This window comes from Emys orbicularis, chromosome 3 (assembly GCF_028017835.1).
Source record: "Emys orbicularis isolate rEmyOrb1 chromosome 3, rEmyOrb1.hap1, whole genome shotgun sequence".
Taxonomy (NCBI): domain Eukaryota; kingdom Metazoa; phylum Chordata; order Testudines; family Emydidae; genus Emys; species Emys orbicularis.
In genome coordinates this window covers 137,399,771-137,420,641 of record NC_088685.1, presented here as the reverse complement: position 1 = coordinate 137,420,641, position 20,871 = coordinate 137,399,771, and the positions used below count along the sequence as shown (strand labels likewise).

General features: G+C 39.6%; 1 protein-coding gene across 3 annotated transcripts in view; it reads left to right on the top strand.

Annotated features, from left to right (window-relative positions):
- The window catches only part of B3GALNT2 (beta-1,3-N-acetylgalactosaminyltransferase 2), a 36,911-nt gene that overhangs the window by 3,109 nt on the left and 12,931 nt on the right, over positions 1-20,871 (top strand). For 2 of the 3 annotated variants that reach the window (XM_065401917.1, XM_065401916.1), the window contains exons 2-5: positions 7,731-7,878; positions 9,411-9,511; positions 10,616-10,809; positions 13,782-13,877. In XM_065401917.1, coding sequence (XP_065257989.1) covers positions 7,731-7,878; positions 9,411-9,511; positions 10,616-10,809; positions 13,782-13,877 — 539 coding nt within the window. Of the gene's footprint in view, positions 1-7,085; positions 7,219-7,730; positions 7,879-9,410; positions 9,512-10,615; positions 10,810-13,781; positions 13,878-20,871 lie in introns of those variants that run through there. The other variant, XM_065401915.1, reaches the window with a different exon arrangement.

Below are 20,871 nucleotides of genomic sequence, written 5' to 3'. Positions count from 1 at the left end.
AAGACAGTTTTTGAAACTTGAATTCTTAAGATGGTCTGGTACTGTCTGATAAAACCAGCCCTGTTGCATATTATTGTTGAGTAATTTTTTTGTTTGTTTTTATTTTGTGTGCCTGCTGCTCCTTTGACTTACCACCTGGATTCTTTGGCATGAACAAAAATTGAATTGATTTCAAGTGTTTTATAGTAGCTGGGGCATAAAAATGTATTATTGGTGTGTGTGCTGGCATTTAATTAACCTTTGGCATCACAGCAGTCACATAATTAGTCACTAGCGTGGGTCAAAGGTGTCATGATCATAGTGATCAGTCATAACATACTGAGCCAAATTCACCCTAATGTTACTCTGTGGTGTTAAATAGATTTACACTGGGGAGTATTTTGCTCTTTGAATGGAGGTTTCCTCGAGCACTTGAGCTGCATATTGTGTTAACTGTTGTTCACATTATTCTGGGGCTGGATAGCCTGCATGCATTTTGAAAGAAAGGAGAAATAGATCTGGATGTCTAATTGCAAAATGAGGGGTCAGCAGATGTGATGGATCTGTACTTTTCTCTAACACAGATTAATCTAATCCAGCATATCTTTATTGTATCTTATTTTATACTGGAAGCATACCAGATAATGCTAAACTCTTCAACAAATATAGTTATTTTTGTGTTATGTATATTGAAGAGGAAACTAAAAAGTGAAGAGAAACTTCTGTAAAAAGAAAATAGCCCAGATTCATTATTAACTGCACAATGCCTAAATTAACCTGAGTAAAACATGAATCCAAGGACCCTGCAGCAAATATGTGATTTTACAATTTCCCTTTTTCTTGGAGTCCTGAATTTAATGATTTCTCACTCTACCGAGACATTACCAGCCTGCACCGTGTGTTTATGTCACTTATACCGCTTTGGGCAGGGGTAGGGCCAGGAGGTGTCTGCAGGTAGGGATAAGAGAAGCCCATTTTTAACCGTTCAGAAACAGAAATTATCTAAGATTTCCTGTGTGTTCCTTTTTATGAGTTTCATAATATTTTATAAAATACATTATACAAATGCTAAAGATAAAACAGCTTCTGAAAAGTTAATTACAACCAGTCCCCCCTCCCCCCAATTTGCTTTAATCCCTACAGATAGACTCAGTGCTAAGCATGTGTTCAGTTGATAGCCTCTGCCAGTGGTGCCATGTCTAACAGAGTGAGAAGTTGCTTATTGAGGAACTTCAGTATCTCCTCAAGAAGGGAACATACATTAAATTTTACAAGGTACACCTTTGCTGAAATGCCCTCTGAGACATTGTTCCACATATATTTATTTGGACATTTGGCATCTTTTAGAATTGGGCCTGTGTGTGTATAATAATCTTTTACTACCAAAAAGCAACAGAGGGTCCTGTGGCACCTTTAAGACTAACAGAAGTATTGGGAGCATAAGCTTTCGTGGGTAAGAACCTCACTTCTTCAGATGCAAGTAATGGAAATCTCCAGAGGCAGGTATAAATCAGTATGATTACTGCCTCTGGAGATTTCCATTACTTGCATCTGAAGAAGTGAGGTTCTTACCCACGAAAGCTTATGCTCCCAATACTTCTGTTAGTCTTAAAGGTGCCACAGGACCCTCTGTTGCTTTTTACAGATTCAGACTAACACGGCTACCCCTCTGATATTTTACTACCAAATAATTAAAAAAAAAAAATACAGCACCGACTCTAGCTCCCACATATTGAACGGCACATGAATGCCATCGGCCATCATATGGCCTGGTTCAGCAGAATACTTAACATGTGCCTAACTTTAGGCATTAACGTGAATGGAATTATGCACCTGCTTAGTTAGGCTTATGCTGAATTAGTGCCACAGTGCGCATGGACTATTCTCTGTGTGACATATTGGAGGGAAAGAAAGTGAGTATGGCCTGTGTTTGGTTTTTTTAGAGGAGAAAGAATTTGTTTAAAAAATAAATACAAACAAAGTTGTGAGCAATACCACGTTCTAAAGGGAGAATGTCACTTCATAAAAGTGTGTTCCATTTTGGGTCTAAAGTACTTATTTGACATGTCATTTTATGTTTTTCAAGCATCCTGTCCAGGAAAAAGTTACACTGCTCACTCCAACACTCAATAATTTGTGGAGTGATTTTTTTTCACATGCTTCTGAAGGGCAGTAAGCTGACAGCCTAAGGCCAGGTCTACACTACCGCGGTAGTTCGACAGCTGGCAATCGAACTTCCGGGTTCGATTTATCGCGTCTGGTCTGGACGCGATAAATCGATCCCGGAAGCGCTCGCCGTCGACTGCGGTACTCCAGCTTGGCGAGAGGAGTACCGCGGAGTCGACGGGGAGCCTGCCTGCCGCGTGTGGACCGCGTCTGAACCGCGGTAAGTTCGAACTAAGGTATGTCGACTTCAGCTACGTTATTCACGTAGCTGAAGTTGCGTACCTTACTTCGACTTGGGGGGTAAGTGTAGACCAAGCCTTAGAGTCTGAAATTGTCTGTCTACAACACAGGCAGCTGCCACACAAGCGTCCCTACAATGGCTTATGTGTCCTTGACCTATAGGGACTCTAGAGGTGAGGCTGATAGCTTGTTCTTCCTGCCCCTTTAGTCCTTCACCTCTTGGCCAAAGGCCAACAAGAGTACCATTGTAGTGAAGTTGATTTGTGAGAAAGACTCATTCACTGGGAATTGTACCAGTACCACCAGCTCATTCCTAAATAGGCCACTGAACAGTCTTAAGATGGTAGCAATCTTTTAAGTTTAATTTTTATTCTCTGTCTTGATAAGGCATTCTGTGGCCAAGACAGCCTCAACTAGCAATGATGGGTTAAACTGCCAAATTGTAAGTTTAGTGTTATTGACAAGAGACTTCACAAACAGGACTTTTTTTTTTTTTTGTATCTCCATTCCCTACCCCCTGGCCATCGCTGGTGGTAGCGGTCAGTGTATCTCTGATCTCTAGTTCAGGGCAGAAAGATCTTGCCAGAAGTTTGTGAGTGCTGTAGCATCACTGATACACTACCAGCTGCTATAGGATAATAGCTTCTCCAGTGCTTTTGTCTCCTCTTTACATCTGAGATGGTTACTAGAACTCTGAATGTTCTTTTAAAGGGGTATCATCCACATAAAAACCTCCCTTCTGTCTAAAAAGTTTTGCTTACTGAAGCTGTAAGTAACATCTAAGGACTTACCTCCATCAGGGATTTTTGCACTGGTGCAGCTATGTGAGTGCAAACCTCCAGTGTAGATGTGCTGCGCCAACGTAAAGTGGAGCCTACACCGATGTAACATATCCCAGTCTCTGGAAATTTGAATAAAATAACTTCAAATTAATTTCGTACTGTAGACTTACCCTCAGTTTGGGGTAAATGGCACCAGTGCTTGGCACTTACATGGGGGGTTACATTGGCGTAGCTACTGTACATCACTGAAGAAATCCCTAAAGCAGGTAAATTCTAAGATTACTATAAATGAAAAAGATTGGGGAGAGAGAGAGAATGTCTTTCTCTGCTTTTTCCAGTTTGTTCATTTTGTCCATTTGTCAGCACTTTGTGAATAATGAGTTTCTCTGTATACTCAGTTTGTTTGATTCTTGTACACAGCTACCACAGCCCGTGGGAGAGTAAATCATGTAAAAAATAAGAAAATGCGGTTGCATGCAGTAGTACCCGAAACTACTTTTGGTTTGGAACTTGATGGTATCCCTGGAATCTTTTGGCTTGGCTACTCAGTTCTCAGAATCTTTTGAGTCCATCCCTTTATTATTTAAAAAAAAAAAAAAAACAGTAAGGGGCAGACAACTAGCACTGGAATCTTTTGTCCTTTCCCCTGGTGATAATGGCAGTAAGTCTGTATTTAGCCACTGAGTGTGACACTGTGAATAGGAGGCATATAGTCTCCTAAAGAAAGTAGTAATAAAATTAATCTACAATGGAGGTTGTTGAAATCTGGTTGGGGCCAACGTACTGCCTTCCAGTATGTAACCCCTACTGTGGTGGCCTGACTCAGCTCAGCAGTACACATTTTTACAAGAGGTTCTCTGGATGGCAACTATATAACACAGCCTAGCAGCTGAGAGTGCAGCTGCCTGTTTTATTTTACTGCACTTATTGCCATGAGTTAAATGGGTTAGGCAAAAGAGCAAAGGGAAAGTACTGTACGTGTTTTGTGCCAAAAGAATGTAGCATGGGAATTGCAGGGGGGGAAGACTTGCAAGGATTCACTGAGAAGCCTAAGGCTCCATACTGTGTCTGAGAGATTCAGTCTTAGGACAGTTCTGAACCTCGATTTCTAATGACTCTGAGACCAACATACCAAAAAACGTTCCTTTCTTCTTAGCCCGCCCCCACTATCTACAGTTACTATAATGTTTTATGATTTTTTTTATTGTGCTTTACATCTTCGGAGCACTTCATAGTCATTAACTAATTGGTATTCACACTGCTCCAGTAAGATAGATAAGTATTTTCTCAATTTTACAGGTGGAAAAACTGAGCAACAGAGTGTCCCTTGCTCAGGGGCATAGCGAGTCAGTGACACAGCCAGGATTAGAAATCCAGAGACCTGGCTTCCAGCCCTGCCCTCAAACCACAATGATTAATTTCTTGTGTTTAAGCTTTTTAGAAACTGCAAGTTGTAAACAGATAGTTACATAATCAGTATAAGGTAAGAATAGCATATTATGAGTAGTAATTAATAATAAGATAAACAATAGAGACAACATCGGAGGTTGCTGTTACATGCATAAAGAAAACTTGTGAATGCGTGGAAACAGTTGTATGATGATGCTGTAAGTTCACTTCTGAGCTAAAAATAAAATGATTGCATGTATAAATACTTCACTATGATTGACTCAGAGGTCACTAATAGTTTTTTTTCTGAACTTTTGCTGCAGATCACGTCTGCAATGCTCTTGCTTCCTGACTGGTTCATCATAGGTTAATATCTTTTTCTGTACCTTTAGCTTTATTTATTCTTTATATTAGTTTAAAGACAAACTGTTACCCTTTCCATTAGAGCTCAATAAATGCTCTTTCCCACTTACCAGTAGTCAATAGGAAGCTTTGCCTGCCAAACAGGGGACTTATTTATCAATTTCAGCAAAATATGTTTTCATTTAAAAAAAAAAAAAGGTGATTCTCCCTTATGACTGAGAAGGCAACTTTCTGAAAGTATTGATTCGGTGCTGTTTTACTAAATTTACAGACAGCGTGAAACAAAAGAGAAAGGGACCTGCTACCTCTAATCTCAACCGGGTTAACTCTGAAGGCTCTCTCTGACTGCCTCTATGAAGTGCTTTGTTAAGGGATTGTATCCACATGAGAGAGTTTCACCAGTTTTAAAACTAATTTAGTTTAATCAGTGCAAAAGCCTGTGTAGACACTCTTATTTTGGTTTGAGTGGCCTTTTTTGGTTTATCTTAAATTGAGAGAAATTGATTTAAGCTAAATTAATATTTGCCTCTCTCTAACCAAAACAAAGAGAGTCTACACTTTTGTTTTACAGTGATTCAACTAAACTGGTTCAAGAACGCATCATTAGTTAACAGTGCAAGTGTGTGTGTAAACAAGGCCTCAGGGCCAGTCTGTGCTACAAATAGTGTCAGTCCTCCCATGAGATATGTAATACTGCCCTGCACTGGATGGCATGTGTGTAAGACTGCCAAGGATATATAAAACATAATGAAATAAATAGAGCAGAACCAGGTAAGAGACGGTATCTGTGAGGAGAAGGGGGAAGAGGAGGAATTACAAGAGGAAGTGGGAGCTGCTTCTGATATTGCAGTCCCACCAGACAGGTGGCTATTTTACAGATACCAGCTATTACAGAATACTGGCAAACTCTAATTATAATATAAATGTCGATGGGGACATCTAAAACCTCCAGATAATCAGCATTTACCTATATAAGGGAAAACCAAACAGTGTTCTGATAAAAGATTGTCTGACTTGAGCTGGGAATTCTGTCCTCTAACACTCACCAGGCATTACAGACAGAGCATTTATACACACTTATATGCAGCAAACAAATCTCATTCCTGAAACCTTAACCTGCCAAAACTGCAGTGTATGTTTATTTGTTATAAGAGCCATAATAATCAGCTTTAGTGGAAAACATGCAGGTTTCTGAGGAAGAAAAGAAATGCTAGTCTGTGTAGAAAGAAAATGTCTTGAGAGAGTTTTTGTCTCCTTCAGAGTTAGTTCCTAGGTTATGTAAATTCTTTTAATTAAACTAATATCTTAACTTTCTACCTATGGTATGTGAAGATTGAAAGTGTGCTGGAAACATCCATGTTTAAACAGCTTGCAGAAGTAAATTTACTTCAAAAACTAATTCTGTGTGCCTTTCCTGCAAAATGTCTGTTACAGAGACACAATGGGCGTAGGATTTCCAGAAATTTTATTTTACTTCTCTTCCACTTCAGTCCCAGGTCACACATGTCGTCCAGTCACCGCGACACGTTTCCTTCTCAGTTTTTAATGAGAGCACTGGTGTAGCGGATAGAAGTCTGGAACATAACATTGTGTACTCTGGTTATAATGGGTAACTTGCAGATATTTTTAGACACCCTAAAATTAGACGTCTAACATGACCTTATCTGTATTGTTTGCCGTAGTTGTGTTAAAGAACTCTGGCACTCAGTCATTTTAACTGTTTGTTTGGTTTAAGTCTCAAATTAAGGAGAGTGAGATGGAAGTGATCCCTCACCCCTGCTAAATATAAATCTGTCTCTTTCAGCTTTAGAATGGCTGATGAACCGAACAGTGCAGATCCATATTAGAGGTCTGCCTGATTGGTTGTGGGCTCCTAGCCATACTTCTCAGGTTTCTCTGTAGTCAGAATCTCACTTTAAAGGAAGTACCATTTTTATAATCTCTAAATTTTAGAAACCGTGCTTAGAAAGAACTAAATGTTATTTATTTCTAGCATTTATGATGAAGCCCATTGCTGGTATATCTGGGGACGACTCATGCCCACAACTGATCAAGGCAAAAACATTTACCCTCTATAGGGAGATAATGCCCCCTCCCCCCAACCCTTTTTCCCACTCTCACAACTTTACAAGGGCAGAGACTAGGAAGGCCCTGCCAATAAACTAAATGGCAGTGGAAATTGAGCCAGCATGGACAAAGACATGTCTTTTAACACACTCTGTGACCGCACTCAGCTTAAGTGGATATAGTCTAGTGGTGAAAGCCCGATGTCAAGAATTACCAGGCCCCAGGTTTTGTGGTAGGTCAGAGAAGGAAAGGCAGTCCATGAGGCAGCCGAGGCCAGGATATTTAGGATTTTGCAGATTGTAAGCAGCACCTTGAATTTAACCCAGAAGGTTTCTGGTAGCCCATGCAAAATGTGGAGAACAGCTGTGATGTGCTCTCAAGGAGCAGCTTGCTCAGAAGGCAGCCACACACACACACATAATTGCTATCCCCTCATTCAACCTACAGAGGGGTTTTCTTTTGTTTGCTTTGCAGTTGTCATGCAATTGGTTACTTTAGTTTACCAGCAGTCATTTTCTCTGTTCTCTCCAGTAATAATTTCACAGCTCTGTAATGGTAGTTGTGGCATGTTGAAAGCATCTTCCAGGCTTTTGACAAACAATGTGACACAAATGCTGTTTCTGTTTTTTAATGCTCAGAACGGTTAATACACTTACTTTTGATGTATTTTTTTAATTACTGTTTACAGCTCAGACATGTGGGTTTATAGTTCTATAGTAAATTGTTGTTGTTTTAAACTCCTAGGTCCACTGGCTTTCTTTCCTCAGTGGGAACTGAAACATTACGATGTTATCGTCGGTGTATTATCAGCTCGACATAATCATGAGCTGCGGAATGTTATAAGGAACACTTGGTTCAAGCACTTGAAACAACATCCAGCGCTCAGCCCTCGGTAAACCTTTTATAAATAATTTATATTACTTGGGCGGTGAGAAACTAGTAATTAAATGAGTAAATGTTGTTTGTGTTTTATTCTTTATTTTGAAAAAATAAATATGGCCTCATGCTGGTAAACATCTTTTATTATGGTTGTCAGGGCACTTTCATTCTTAACTCCCCTTAAAATTTTATAAAAATAATATACATTCTGGATTGAAATGTATTTTTTGAATGTGATTAAAATTTGTTACTTGAATGTGTGCAAGAGTGTTTTTCATCCATTAAGAAATGCTCACCGTGTTGTTCTGTGTAGTTGGATGACACACGTGGATTTATTTTACAGTGTAGTAATTGGCACGCATGTAACCTTAGTTCTGTTTTGATGTCAGGAGAAATTTGGTAGCAAGACAAAACAATTATAAAGATGTATTGCTGAGCATGTGCAGCAAAGCTATTTTTGTTGACTGTGTATAGCTGCACCAAGGTACCACCCTCTGTTCATAAAAAGGCTGTTTCTGATGGTGCATTAATTGAAATGTGCTGTTTTTGAGGGCGTATACAGCCCAATAACCACACTTTTTCCATGTTTGTTGTGATCATTCACATACAAATAGAGGCTGGGGGGACTTTAAATCATAGGCCCTGAAGTTGTGGGTCTCTAGGAACAGATGGTCCTTGGCACCTTGAAGGATTGAGCCCTTATTAAAGTTTCATACAGTGTTTGCGTGTTTTACCTTGAGTCAGAGATGGAAATTAGCAACATTCAATTTTAATGCATCATCATGGGTCAGGTTTTAATCACGTCAAAATCAGGAAATGCAGTCATGGTTTTCACAGAAAAGTTACCTTATGCTTAATTGCAGAGATGCGTACATTACATGACCACTCTGTGTGGCATACTAGTTAGCAGAGAATACTTGGGCACAGGCAGGATCATGTTTGCTGAGGGAACTATACATTTTGAATTTCCCTTCTCTTTTGGAACTGAACTCTCAACCTTAAAATTGCCTTAAAGTAGGTTTCTGTTTTCTGTATTGAATTGCTTCTTCCTAACAATTGGAATGTCTAAATTGAGATGGATGCTCTAATAGTTACAGAACTTGCAGATCTGTCCCATTATTTAATAAAATGAGAAATAAAAATACCTGATAACAGGAAATTCCTCATTCTGCCTGATGTGAATAGTTTCTTAGTTAACTGCCTTTTAAAATGAACTACTAATCCTCTTAAAATAACAGAACCTGGCTGTTTGTGTGTATCAATACAGTGTTTCATCGGAGATTAGTGCAGCTAACTCACTAAAATAAATAGATGGTCAAGAATAGGATGTCTAAGCACAATGTTCTTATTAGCCAAGTTCAGTTTTAAATAATATTTATTCTTCTGTCAAACTCCAAATAAACAAAATCACTATTAAAAGGCTTTGTGACTAATGTTTAAGGTGATCAGAAAGCTCAAACTATGGAAGGACAGATCTTTGCATTGAAATTAGCATGTTGAAGATGAAAATAAATTACTGGTGTTAATAAAAACAAATTATTTTAGTGTCCTTGTGAAGTTTATAATAGGTGCACATGGCTGTGGTGTTCCGGTGGAGGACAGAGAAGATCCTTACTCCTGCAAACTTCTGAACATTACTAACCCAGGTATGAATGATAATCTTTTGAACTATTATATCATATTAAACAGAATCCTCTTTGTTGTGACACACTGATGGTTTAGTGGCTGTCCCAGATAGGGGTCCAATCCTGCAAATACTATTGGACTTCCTCTCTATGTAGGCACTTATATAGCCCACCTCTGAGCACCACATGCAGACATTGATGGGGGAGATTTTCCAAGGCACAAAGGGCCAGACCATTGACTTTCATTGGAGTTGGACATCCTTTGTGCCTTTGAAAATCTCCCCCAATTAATTTACTTTTTCAATATCTCTGTCATGTAGGGGCTATTGTCCCCACCTTACAGACGGGGAACTGAGTCAGAGAGTATTAAATGACTTGTTCAAGTTCGCACAAGTCTGTGTTGCATTAGAGCTGAGAACTTAACCCAGATCATCCAGGTCCAGTGTCTTGGCCACAAGACCATGTGAGGCCACTTCTACTGAAGTGAGTACTACATCTGATAGTGTTTGCAGAATCTGTTCTTAGGAGAAGAGGCAATTGTTTAAAATATAAGTGTCAGAAAATACTTGAAATGAAACACTGTCCTCAATAAAATACATAACTAAAATTATATTTCCTGCCTTTCATTTTCATTTTTCCTCCTTTGAATATTTACTTTGCAACTATTATATTAGAATTTCACAACTATGATCCTAACTCCTGGTAAAAACCACTTGGCCCTTTTGGAATGAGTCACTTTAAATGCCACTTCTGCTAATTTGGTTCCAGTTAAGCAGCAGTCGTTGCCATTCAGCCTCCCAAGGATAAATCAGATGGAATAAAACAGCTGTTCTCATTAAGCAGAGCAAGGTGTTATATATAAGTGTGTGCGTGCACTTCCATTCACCGGTCTGTACATGCTCAAGCACTGACTTACAGTTGCTGGTAACCAGCAGGCTACTAAATCATTCTAAGTGTCTCCTTACAGCATTGTGCAGTCAGTTATCTTTCGTCTGGAATTTGATTACCTTTGTACGCTTTGCCAGCCATGCTAATTATTCATCAGACATTCCCATGTATACACAATTCCAGAACGATAAATCTACTCACATTGCCGGTATAATCCTCATTCCTTTTTTAAAATAGTTTTGAATCAAGAAATCGAAGCATTCAGTCTCCCTGAAGATACGCCTTCAGTGCTTTCTGAAGACCGCATTGTCAGTGTGAACTTCCGAGTTCTTTACCCCATTGTCATTACCAGTCTTGGGGTATTCTATGATGCTGATGGTGTGGGATTCCAGAGGAATATCACTGTAAAACTATACCAGGCAGAACAGGAGGTACAGTATTATAGTTATCTTACCGAAGAGGGCTAAAGCACATTTTTTCTTTCTATCGTGGATTGAATTCCTGCAGAATGAGATGTGTGTTAATGGCCTAGCAAATTAATGATTTCACCTATCATACACTAATAAAAGAGAGTTTTCTTTCCCACGCACTCTTAAGAACTGTCAGATGAATATCTATAAATCTTTCCTATTTCACATTTGTCATCTGGTGAATGTGAAAAACTGTGATTTACAAACTTTTAATATTAAAATATTATTTTTTCTGTATAACTGTAGACTACTTTTTTAGATTAGTAATGTGTGGGTTGAACAATAGAAATGTTCCTTGTAATTCCAAGACAAAACAGTTTTAGTTGAAATTGAGGTTATAAAAGTTTATCGATAACTTAAAGACTTATATGTGTTCAAACAAAAACCACCACCCTTTGAACGTTTAAAAGTAAGGAAATAAAGTTAAGCTAGTAATTCTTGTTCTATAGTCTGATCCACTCTCTATCTAGACATCTAGAAGTTGTTGCACACTGTTATCATTTAGCACATGACCAGTATAATTATGTAGTTTTCCAGTTCTGTTATGGACTCAAAACTTTGGGTCATCTGTAGTCATTGTCGTCGTCTTTATTTCCACTTCCCTGTTCTGGGTCAGCAACTTTTATAGCCTTCTTCCAAAACCCATGATTGTATGCCTGTCTGTTATGTAAATTGGTCTCTCTAAGGTCCTCTGATATCTGGTCCTTGTACTGAGTCTTTGCCCTCCTCCTTGGTTGTCTTCCATCCATGGTCATTTCAAGGGCCATTCTACCAATATAACCCATACCAAAGTAGCCTAGCCTCCCTCAACTTGTCTTCAGATGGGCAACCAACATTAGGCCCTCTCAACCTTATTTTGTTTCCTACCATGGAGTCTCCAACCATTTGACTATCTCAACATCTTCATTTCTGTAGTGGAGAGCATACTGATTTCTTGTGGCTGGTCAAGTCTCTGGTACATTAGGATGAGTCAAATTACAGTTTTCTACAGTCTACCTTTTAACTTTATTGGTATCTTTTTATCACAGAGAACTTGGGTCAGCTCCCACCATTTGCACCAAGCAGCTTTAGTACGATGCTGGGCATCACTCAGGAGGGCACCACTACCAGCAACCATTCATTGATTATAGGTATTTAAATTCTTTCACTCTTCTAAGATCTCTACCTGTAATATCCTTTATTGGTCCTTCTCTTTTAAGGTCCTTCTCCTTCATTGATCAAAACCTCAGTCTTTACCAGTGTTCTGTGTCCTGCCTGCTCCTAACTGTGTTGTCACCCTTCGTTTGCAGGGCGTCACAATCTTCCGCACATATCACTAAGTCATTCAGGAACAGCGTATTCTGAGGCAGCTCCCTTTGCATATTATCACTTGTCACATCCATGACAGCCGCAAACAAAAAAGGGCTCAGTGCTGATCCCTGATACGGGCCACATTTACTGAAAATTCTCTGTTGGGTAGCTCCATTTGGCTTTGACTACAGTAGTCACTCTGTCATACATATCCTGGAGAAAATGGACATATCCTTCTGGCACACCTCTCCATCTCATATTCCACCAAACTAATTCTCTTGGTACATGAGCGAACTCCTTCTCCAAGTCCACAAAGGCTATACCAAGTAGCTATCTCTTTTATCTGAACTTCTCCAGGAAGATTCATACAGCAAAAATATGGCATCAGTGATACTCCTTCCCGGCATAAATCCATACTGACCCTTCCAAATTTCAACTATTCCAGGCAGTTACTTTTCAGTAATCTTCTATGCTTTCATAGCATGTGCATCAGCTTAATTGGATGATAATTAGTATACAGTGTAATATCTCCTTTCTGTTTAAAAATGGGTACTACCAAGTTTTTACATCATTCATCTGACATTTTCTCTTTCTTAAGAATATCATTGAACAGACTTGTAAAATACATGACGCCCTTCCCTTCCCATCAACTTCAGCGCATTCACTGGTACTTTATCAAGCCCAGGTGCTTTCTTCTTTCTAATTTTCCTAATGCTTGTATACTCTCTTCTTCCTGTGTGCAACCTGTCATGCCCTGGTTCAGCCTAAATGTTGTGAATGCCTCTCTTAGGTTCTCCTCATTCATCTTTTTTTTTTTTCCTTCTTCAAAATAATCTCTTCAGACTTTGCTGATTGCTCATTTCTAATATATGCAAACTCGTTCACATCTTTCATCATTTTCTTCTCTTGCCTTAGCGAGTTTCCAGTTTGTCTTTTCTCCTTCATATCCTCCTAGTAGTCATATAGCTCATCACAGGCCAGATCTGTAGTCGTTGCAAGACTTCTTTAGGCCTCCTTTTTTCCCCTCCATATACGCCATCTTATCACTGCACAAGCCATTGGCCTGCCATCTTTTAAAGGTTACCTTTTTCTTCTCAATGGATTCTAATGATGCTGGTATAGTCTGGTGGTATAAAGATTTCCTAAACTCTCTCTATGATGACACATAGATTTTATAAACTCTGTGGATTTCTCATAGGTTCGTATCAAATGCATCCTATAACTAAGGCTATGATTTTGTCACGGAAGTCATGGAATCTGTGACTTCCGAAAACCTCCGTGATTTCAGCCCGCAGGTGTCTGGGAGCTGTAGGGTCCCGCCGGTGCCCACAACGGCTGGGAGCTGCAGGGGGTAACTTCTGCAGGGTTGTCAATTCAGCACTTCTCAGGAGCCCTATATTCGGTGTGTGTATATGTATGTGGGGGAATTCAAAACAAAATATTGTTTAGTTTTAAGGGCTATTTCTGCATGAAAAATAGTTAACATTGTTTAAAACAAAAAATGTTAGGGGTTGCTTTAAGAGGTTTGTCCTTTCTATTGTGAACGAATTAAGATAATGTAGGCTAGCATTGTTTTTACAGGCCTAGTGATTTAAGAATGTAAGTTTCTTATTTTTGTTTGCCTTTCTTTATTTTGCACACAGGAAGCTCTCTTCAGTGCTCGCTTTAGCCCACCTAGCTGTGGAGTGCAAGTTAACAGATTGTGGTACAAACCTGTAGAACAGTTCATTTTGCCAGAGGTACGTGCAGTATTTAGTTAATTTCCCATGCTGATTTGATTTGTAAGACTGGCATTTACTTTTCATCTATTTATATGTTTCAGGCTTTATTTATATCTGTTAGTGGCATGAGATGGTGAAATACCTACACTACACATTCTGGAAACTAGTATCTCTCTTTAAAGCTAATGCTCTAGAGGTTTTCATTTACTGTTCACTGCCTTAAGAAATCTCTTAAAAATGATTCAATGGTGTGGAGCTTTTATGTGAGAATTTGTCTCCAAATCTTGGTCTGTAGAGGAAACGCACTAAGATTCTGTGGGATAGTGTTTCCCATACAGCGGGTTATTTCCCTTCCTTTAGGGGTGAGTACAAAGGACTATCCAGGGGGCACAGACAGATCTCTGTTGTTCTCTTGAGTCTCTGTTTTCATTTTGAAAACAGTAAGTCTTTATAGCTATTATGGTTGCAAAGAAAACCTTCAAAGTATGAGATGAGTGTAAACAATGCAGAAGCTTCTGCCTGAGTTTGCGAGAGCCTGAAACAGTAGCTCTGCAGTGTAAACTTTCCTATTCATTTCAATGGGTACTAATTTGGATACAGATGATGGTACTTCAAATGTGACCATTGTTAGTTATTTCACTGCTCATCAAAGAGAAAGGAGAGGAACCATCACATAATGAATTACACTATATTAGTGTTTCTCAAAGTAAGGGGGAATGTGCATGAAATACTAGCCATAGGTGAGAGAGTGCACAGAAGTTATGTAAATTAAAACACATATGTCTTTAACAACACATCTGCCAGGGTGCAAGGGGTGTGATTGGTTTCATTTTCCTGAAGTGGGGACTCAGCTTTCAAAAGTTTGGAAAACACTGCTGCGTGGGGTGGGGTGCGTTGGTATTGTTAACACTATTGCTGGTTGTGAGCAGCATTAACTAAGGTCTAAAGGCTGGGTCCTAGGTTTTGTGATCCCACTTGGGAATGGTGCCTGCAGCTTGAGATTGGGTTGTACTGTAGGGATATGGTTCCAAATGGTGCTTTTCAGGGTTGTACTGGAAGGAAGTGGTTAAACATAGTAAAAAAGAGTATGGGAAGAAAATAGAATTAACATTATTACAGTTAGGGCTTAATCCGACAGTCCTTACTCAAGTAAAACTTCTATTGCCTTAAAGTGGGAATGCTGACTGAGTGACAGCTTCCAGCTGTGAGGAGCAGTTTCAATGTGAGATCCTAATCTCTAAATATTTCAGATATAATTTTAAAATTTGGCGTCTTTTAATTTAAATGTGTTCTCTTATATTGTTAAACCAGTGCTCTAATAACTATGTCTTAAATAGAAATAGATTTCTGTCACTGGTTTTAGGTTCTGGAAGAAATATAGTGAAGTGGTTTATACGGAAAATGTGGGAGAGAAAATGAATGGCTGAGTAAGTTAGGCATTCAGGGCCAATTTAGTCCTTGACATTATTCCACTGACTTCACAAGAGTTAATACAGGAATGAATTTGGACCTCAGTCCCCTGTGAGAGGAAGTAACAGTTGACTGGTTAGTTTATCTCAGTGTTTCTCCCCTGGGGGATCCCGACCCAAAAGGGAGTCACGGCAAGACTATTGTAGGGGGGTCATGAGAGTGGCAGCTGCTGGCCGGGCACCCAGCTCTGAAGACAGCGCTGCCGCCAGCAGCAGCGCAGAAGTAAGAGTGGGATGGTATGGGGGCGGAGGTTGTCAGCCTGAAATATTTTCAAAGGGGGGTCCCAGCAAAAAAAGTTTGAGAACCCCTGGCTTGTCTCCTTAAACAGTTTACTAAAGAGTAGCATTTTAGTGGTCTAGCTTGTCAAGTAAGCACATTTCTTGAAGTATTTTCTGTATGCAATTTAATGCTGCTTAAATTTCTTCAGGGGTAAGAAATTTAATTGAAAGTGATGTGCAGCAGATGCTGTATGGTTTTAATTTTTAGAAATATTTTGCCCAACTGTATAGTGGGATGGGATGGGTTTCTGCACAACTCAAATTTTATTCCTGTAAATCTTTGATTGTTTTTTTCCACTATATTAAATTCCCAGGCACTTGTAATTTTTTCCTTTTATTTTCCAGCTATAAATATTAATGCATATTCAAGCTGTGACATAAATTTGTAGAAATATAGGACTGGAAGAGACCTCAAGAAGTGATCTAGTCCATCCCCTAGAGTTGAGGCAGGACCAAGTAAACCTAGACCATCCCTGACAGGTGTTTGTCTAACCTGTTCTAAAAACCTCTAATGACGGGGACTCCACAACCTCCCTTGGAAGCCTATTCTAGAGCTTAACTATCCTTATAGTTAGAAAGTTTTTCCTAATATCTAATCTAAATCTATCTTGCTGCAGATTAAGCCCATTACTACTTGTCCTATCTGCAGTGAGCGTGTAGAACGATTGATCACCATCCTCTTTATAACAGCCCTTAACATATTTAAAGACTTATAAAGTCCCCTCTCAGTCATCTTTGCTCAAGACTAAACATGCCAAGGTTTGTTTTTATCCCTTCCTCATAAATCAGGTTTTTAACATCCTTTTATAATTGTTGTCACTCTCTTCTGGACTCTCTCCAATTTATCCACATCTTTGTTAGAGTGTGGCACCCAGAACTGGACACACTACTGCAGCTGAGGCCTCACCAGAGCCAAGTAGCGCAGGACAGTTACCTCCCATGTCTTACATAATACACTCTAGAATGATATTAGCCATTGTTGGCTCATATTCAATTTGTGATCCATTATAACCTGCACATCCTATTTGACAGTCCTACTGCCTAGTCAGTTCCCCATTTTGTAGCTGTGCATTTGATTTTTCCTTCCTAAATGAAATACTTTTCACTTGTCTTTATTGAAGTTAATCTTGTTGAATTCACACCAGATCTCCAATTTGTCAAGGTCATTTTAAATTCTAATCCTGTCCTCCAAAGTGCTTGCAACCCCTCCCAGTTTGGTGTTATCTGCAAATTTTATAAACTAATTCTCCACTCCTTGATCAAAGTCATTCATGAAATATTGAATAGTGCTGGACCCAGGACAGACCCCTGCAAGTCCCCGTTAGATACGTCCTCCCAGTTGGACAGTGTTTCACGGGTACATTTTTTGCGTTCTGATGGAAAAAAGGTGTGAAGCGTTGTTTAGAAAAGAGAGAAACTGCAAGTGCTTTTTATTGATGTTTTTACTATTTTGTTGGCGTAGATCTACAGGATGACATGACATTTCTCGTTTGGATTGATGGGGTTTATGCTTTGTCACATAGTCTTTGTGATATTTAAGATGCTGAAGCATTCAAGACCACCCAGAAGAGATTTAATGCACATATATTGACATCCAGTTATCTGAGATCTGTTTGTAGTGAAGTGTTTAAGTACTACAAGATTGGTACGAGACAATACCTTTCCCTACTCCTCTACATTAAGAAATATTGGATTGTTCAAATTACTTCATCCGTCTTTTAACTAAAGTGCTGGTTTTTGTTATGGTTTTTTTTTTTTTTTTTTTTGGCTCATCCTTGTAAGAGTGAGGAAAGATGGAGGGAAATATAACTTCAGAACAAGCAGTTGGCAGGCCAGATTGTCAAAGACAGAATCAGTTATTCATTTTCCAAATGACTGTGGAAAGAGCAAGCGAGCACAAATCAGCAAACTACTAAGGAGGAGGGAGGAGTTCACAGATAAGTTTTAAAGAAGCATGTATTTTTTTTACACAGAGCTCCAGACCACTCACATGGAAATGAGACTCTGTGCCATATGCAGACTGTTACTAATGAGAAATAGTCAGAACAACAAAAGGCATGGCACTGTAACATTTGGAAAGGAGTTTAACAGGATTACAGTATGTCAGTCCACCTGTTCAGTCTTCATAGTAAGTGCCAATCCTCTCCCATTGCAGAGAGGATGGACTGTAAATAGGGAGAAAACAGATGATGTGTGCTGGTAATGTTCTCCTTTCAGCATTTTTACATATGAAGTGTCCGTTAGGCAGCTTGGAATAAGAATCGCTGAAGGTTAAAGTCGCTAGTGAACTTGCTCACAAATCTCTCAAGATGTAAAGCAATAATATTTGGCACTTCTCGAACACCTTGCATTCAACGATCTCAAGCTCTAATTGATTAAGTGTCTCTCGATGACCTTTTTGAAGTGGGTATAGTAAGTATTTACATATCCCCTTTTACAGAGGAGGAAACTGAGTCACATGCAGGCTGAGTGACTTGCCCAACGGCACATGCAGTCAAATGGCAGAGCTAGAACTAGAACCCAGATTTATTGATCTCTAAGCCAAAAATTGTTACCGTGGGAAAGGGCAGTTACTAAAATACCTTGTAAATACAGATGCTAGGTGAGTGCTGCTATCCAGGTTTCAAAGCCTAAGGTGATGAGGAATCCTGCCATTGACATGAAAAAATTCTTAGTAATGGTCCACTTGTCATATTGGAATATGACAAATAATTAGAAGTAAGCAGTGTGGGGGTATTGAGCACAAAGATCAGACCAGGATGAATACTGGTTTGGTCCATGGTTCAACTATAAAATGAATTAGAAGCAACAGACGGTGGAGGATATGAGACTTTTGAAATGTGTGGCTGTGACTGAATGTCAAGCAGGCTATGGGCATAAAACTCCTATTGGTGGAGGATGTTAAAGAGCTTGAGGCAGTTGTAAGAAATCAAGCTGCACTATCTTGGATCTATCAGTAAGTGGAGACAATCCGGAGAAGAGGATAAGGAAGGAAATGAGCTAGGGAAAGGTCAAAGGAGAAGTAACTGGATCTGAGGCATACAGCAGCAGAGAGTTAGCAAACAGTTCTGAACATTAAGGATCTGTCTGCATTTGTAAATAAGTTTAAAACAAGATGAGGTGTTTCTGTGCTTGAATAGCTACCTTTATGTACAGTGTGTCAAAATTTTTGCTTTAGAAGATGAGGAATTGATTTAAAGCTATATCACATATTGCTTTAAACAAAATCATTTGCTTTGGTTTAACATTCATGAACCGAATGTTAATGTATTCAGTGTGTATTCTTTCGACAAGAACAGGATTACTTAAAAAAAACTATAGAACTTTAAACTTTTATTTTTATACTGCATCCCCTCTGTCCCTTCGTAACCATCTTAGAGGCTTTCAACAGAAAATAATAGTAATATTATCTGTACAGTATATCTCATATATGTAGCATTCAGCAGATCAGTTTAAAGGTGGACTGAACTGCTTTTTAAAAACTAAGTTACACATTTAGCCTCTTAGTGATGTAGGATCTTAAGTTTTTTTTAAAGTGTCATACAGTTTAAATAAAAAGGGGAAAAAGACAGTAATTTCCTCCTTTACAGAACTCCTCACTTAACGTTGTAGTTCTGTTCCTGAAAAATGCGACTTTAAGTGAAACGATGTTAAGCGAATCCAATTTCCCCATAAGAATGAATGTAAATGGGGGGGGGGGGTGTTAGGTTCCAGGGACTTTTTTTTTTTTTTTTTTTTTTTTTGGCCATACAGTACAGTACAATAGTTGGGAGGTGCCCCCGCCTTACTCCACACAGGCACAGCCCACTGGCACTGGAGACAATGAGGCAGGCAAGGAGGCTGAAGGTGCTGTAGGCTAGGAGAAGCACGTTGTGCAGCAGCAGTGGCAGCTTCCCCTACTTTGCAAGCACCAGGGGCAGGGGACTCAACCCTCGGCCCGCCCATGCCACCCCTTCCCCCAAGCCCCCACCCTTTACCCACCTCTTCTCCCCTCCTCTCCTCCCCCTTTACTCCGCACACCGCATCCTCGTTCCTCCCCCTTCCCCCCCCCCCCCCCCCGCCTCCTGCCTGCGGCAATCAGCTGGCTTGTAGCATTCAGGAGGGAGGGGGGAGGAGCGAGGAGACAGCGCGCAGGCTCCCCCTCCCTCCCTCCTGTACACCACAAGCCAGATGATTGACGCGGGCAGGAGGTGGGGGGAGGAGGGGGAAGGCGTTGATCCACGGGGTCTGCTGGCGGACGGGAGGCGCTGGGGGGGAGGGGCGTAGGGGAGCTGATGGGGGGCTGCCAGCTGTGAACAAAGCAGGCAGCCAAATGACGTTCTAGCGAAGCATTGCACGACTTTAAATGGAGCATGTTCTGTAATTGAGCAGGGACGTAAGATCGAAACAACGTTAAGCGAGAGGACGTTAAGTGGGGAGTTACTGTACTTGTATACCAAGAACTGAGGCGAGGGTTCTCTGATTCTCCTGCTACAACTCATGACACCTGTCCCGAGGGAAGAAAGGAAATTAATTCCCTGTTTCCCTCTAAGTTTTGGTGATGTCAGTGATTGTTGCGGGATCAACAGAGATCCCTAATCTCAAGTCTTGGCAGATAATTAAAAGAGGCATTGATTTTCAAATTTCTTATAATTATTCTGTTCGTAATACAGGTTTTTATAGTTAATTTTTAAAAATCATTTCAGTTCACCTTTAAATAAAATTTAAAGTTTAAACAAAAAGGAAAAAATTCTTTCATTGTAGACTTCTGTTAAAGTTTAATATCATTCCTGATGTGGAAAAATAAGTTATTTGACTTAAAGGCACATTGTCTGGTTCTATTTCATGGGTGCATCATTTTATTTTTAACTGATTTTATTGCAGTGAAGTCTAAGTAAAAACATTATGCTATATTATAAAACCATCATTTATGTAAAATTGATTGTTTTTTAATTAAAATTGTGATACTTCCATTTGATTCCACTCTCTAAAGTGTGTGTGTGTGTGTGTAAGACCCTATTTGAATTGCAGGATGATTGTCAAAAAATTGCAGCTGAGTTGCGGACAAGCCATGGAAAATGGCAGAAAAGTAATAATGGACCTTATTTTATGCGATTTTCTGCTGTTGGCCGCCCGAGGATGAGAGCGGCTGTCAAAATTGCAGTATAAGCCGGATGTTGCGGAATCCGCAATTTCCACAAATTGCAAGTAGGGCCATGTGTGTGCATGTGTGGTTTTTTGTTTATATATATTTTTCCTGTTAATGGTGAATTGTGGTGTGCTTT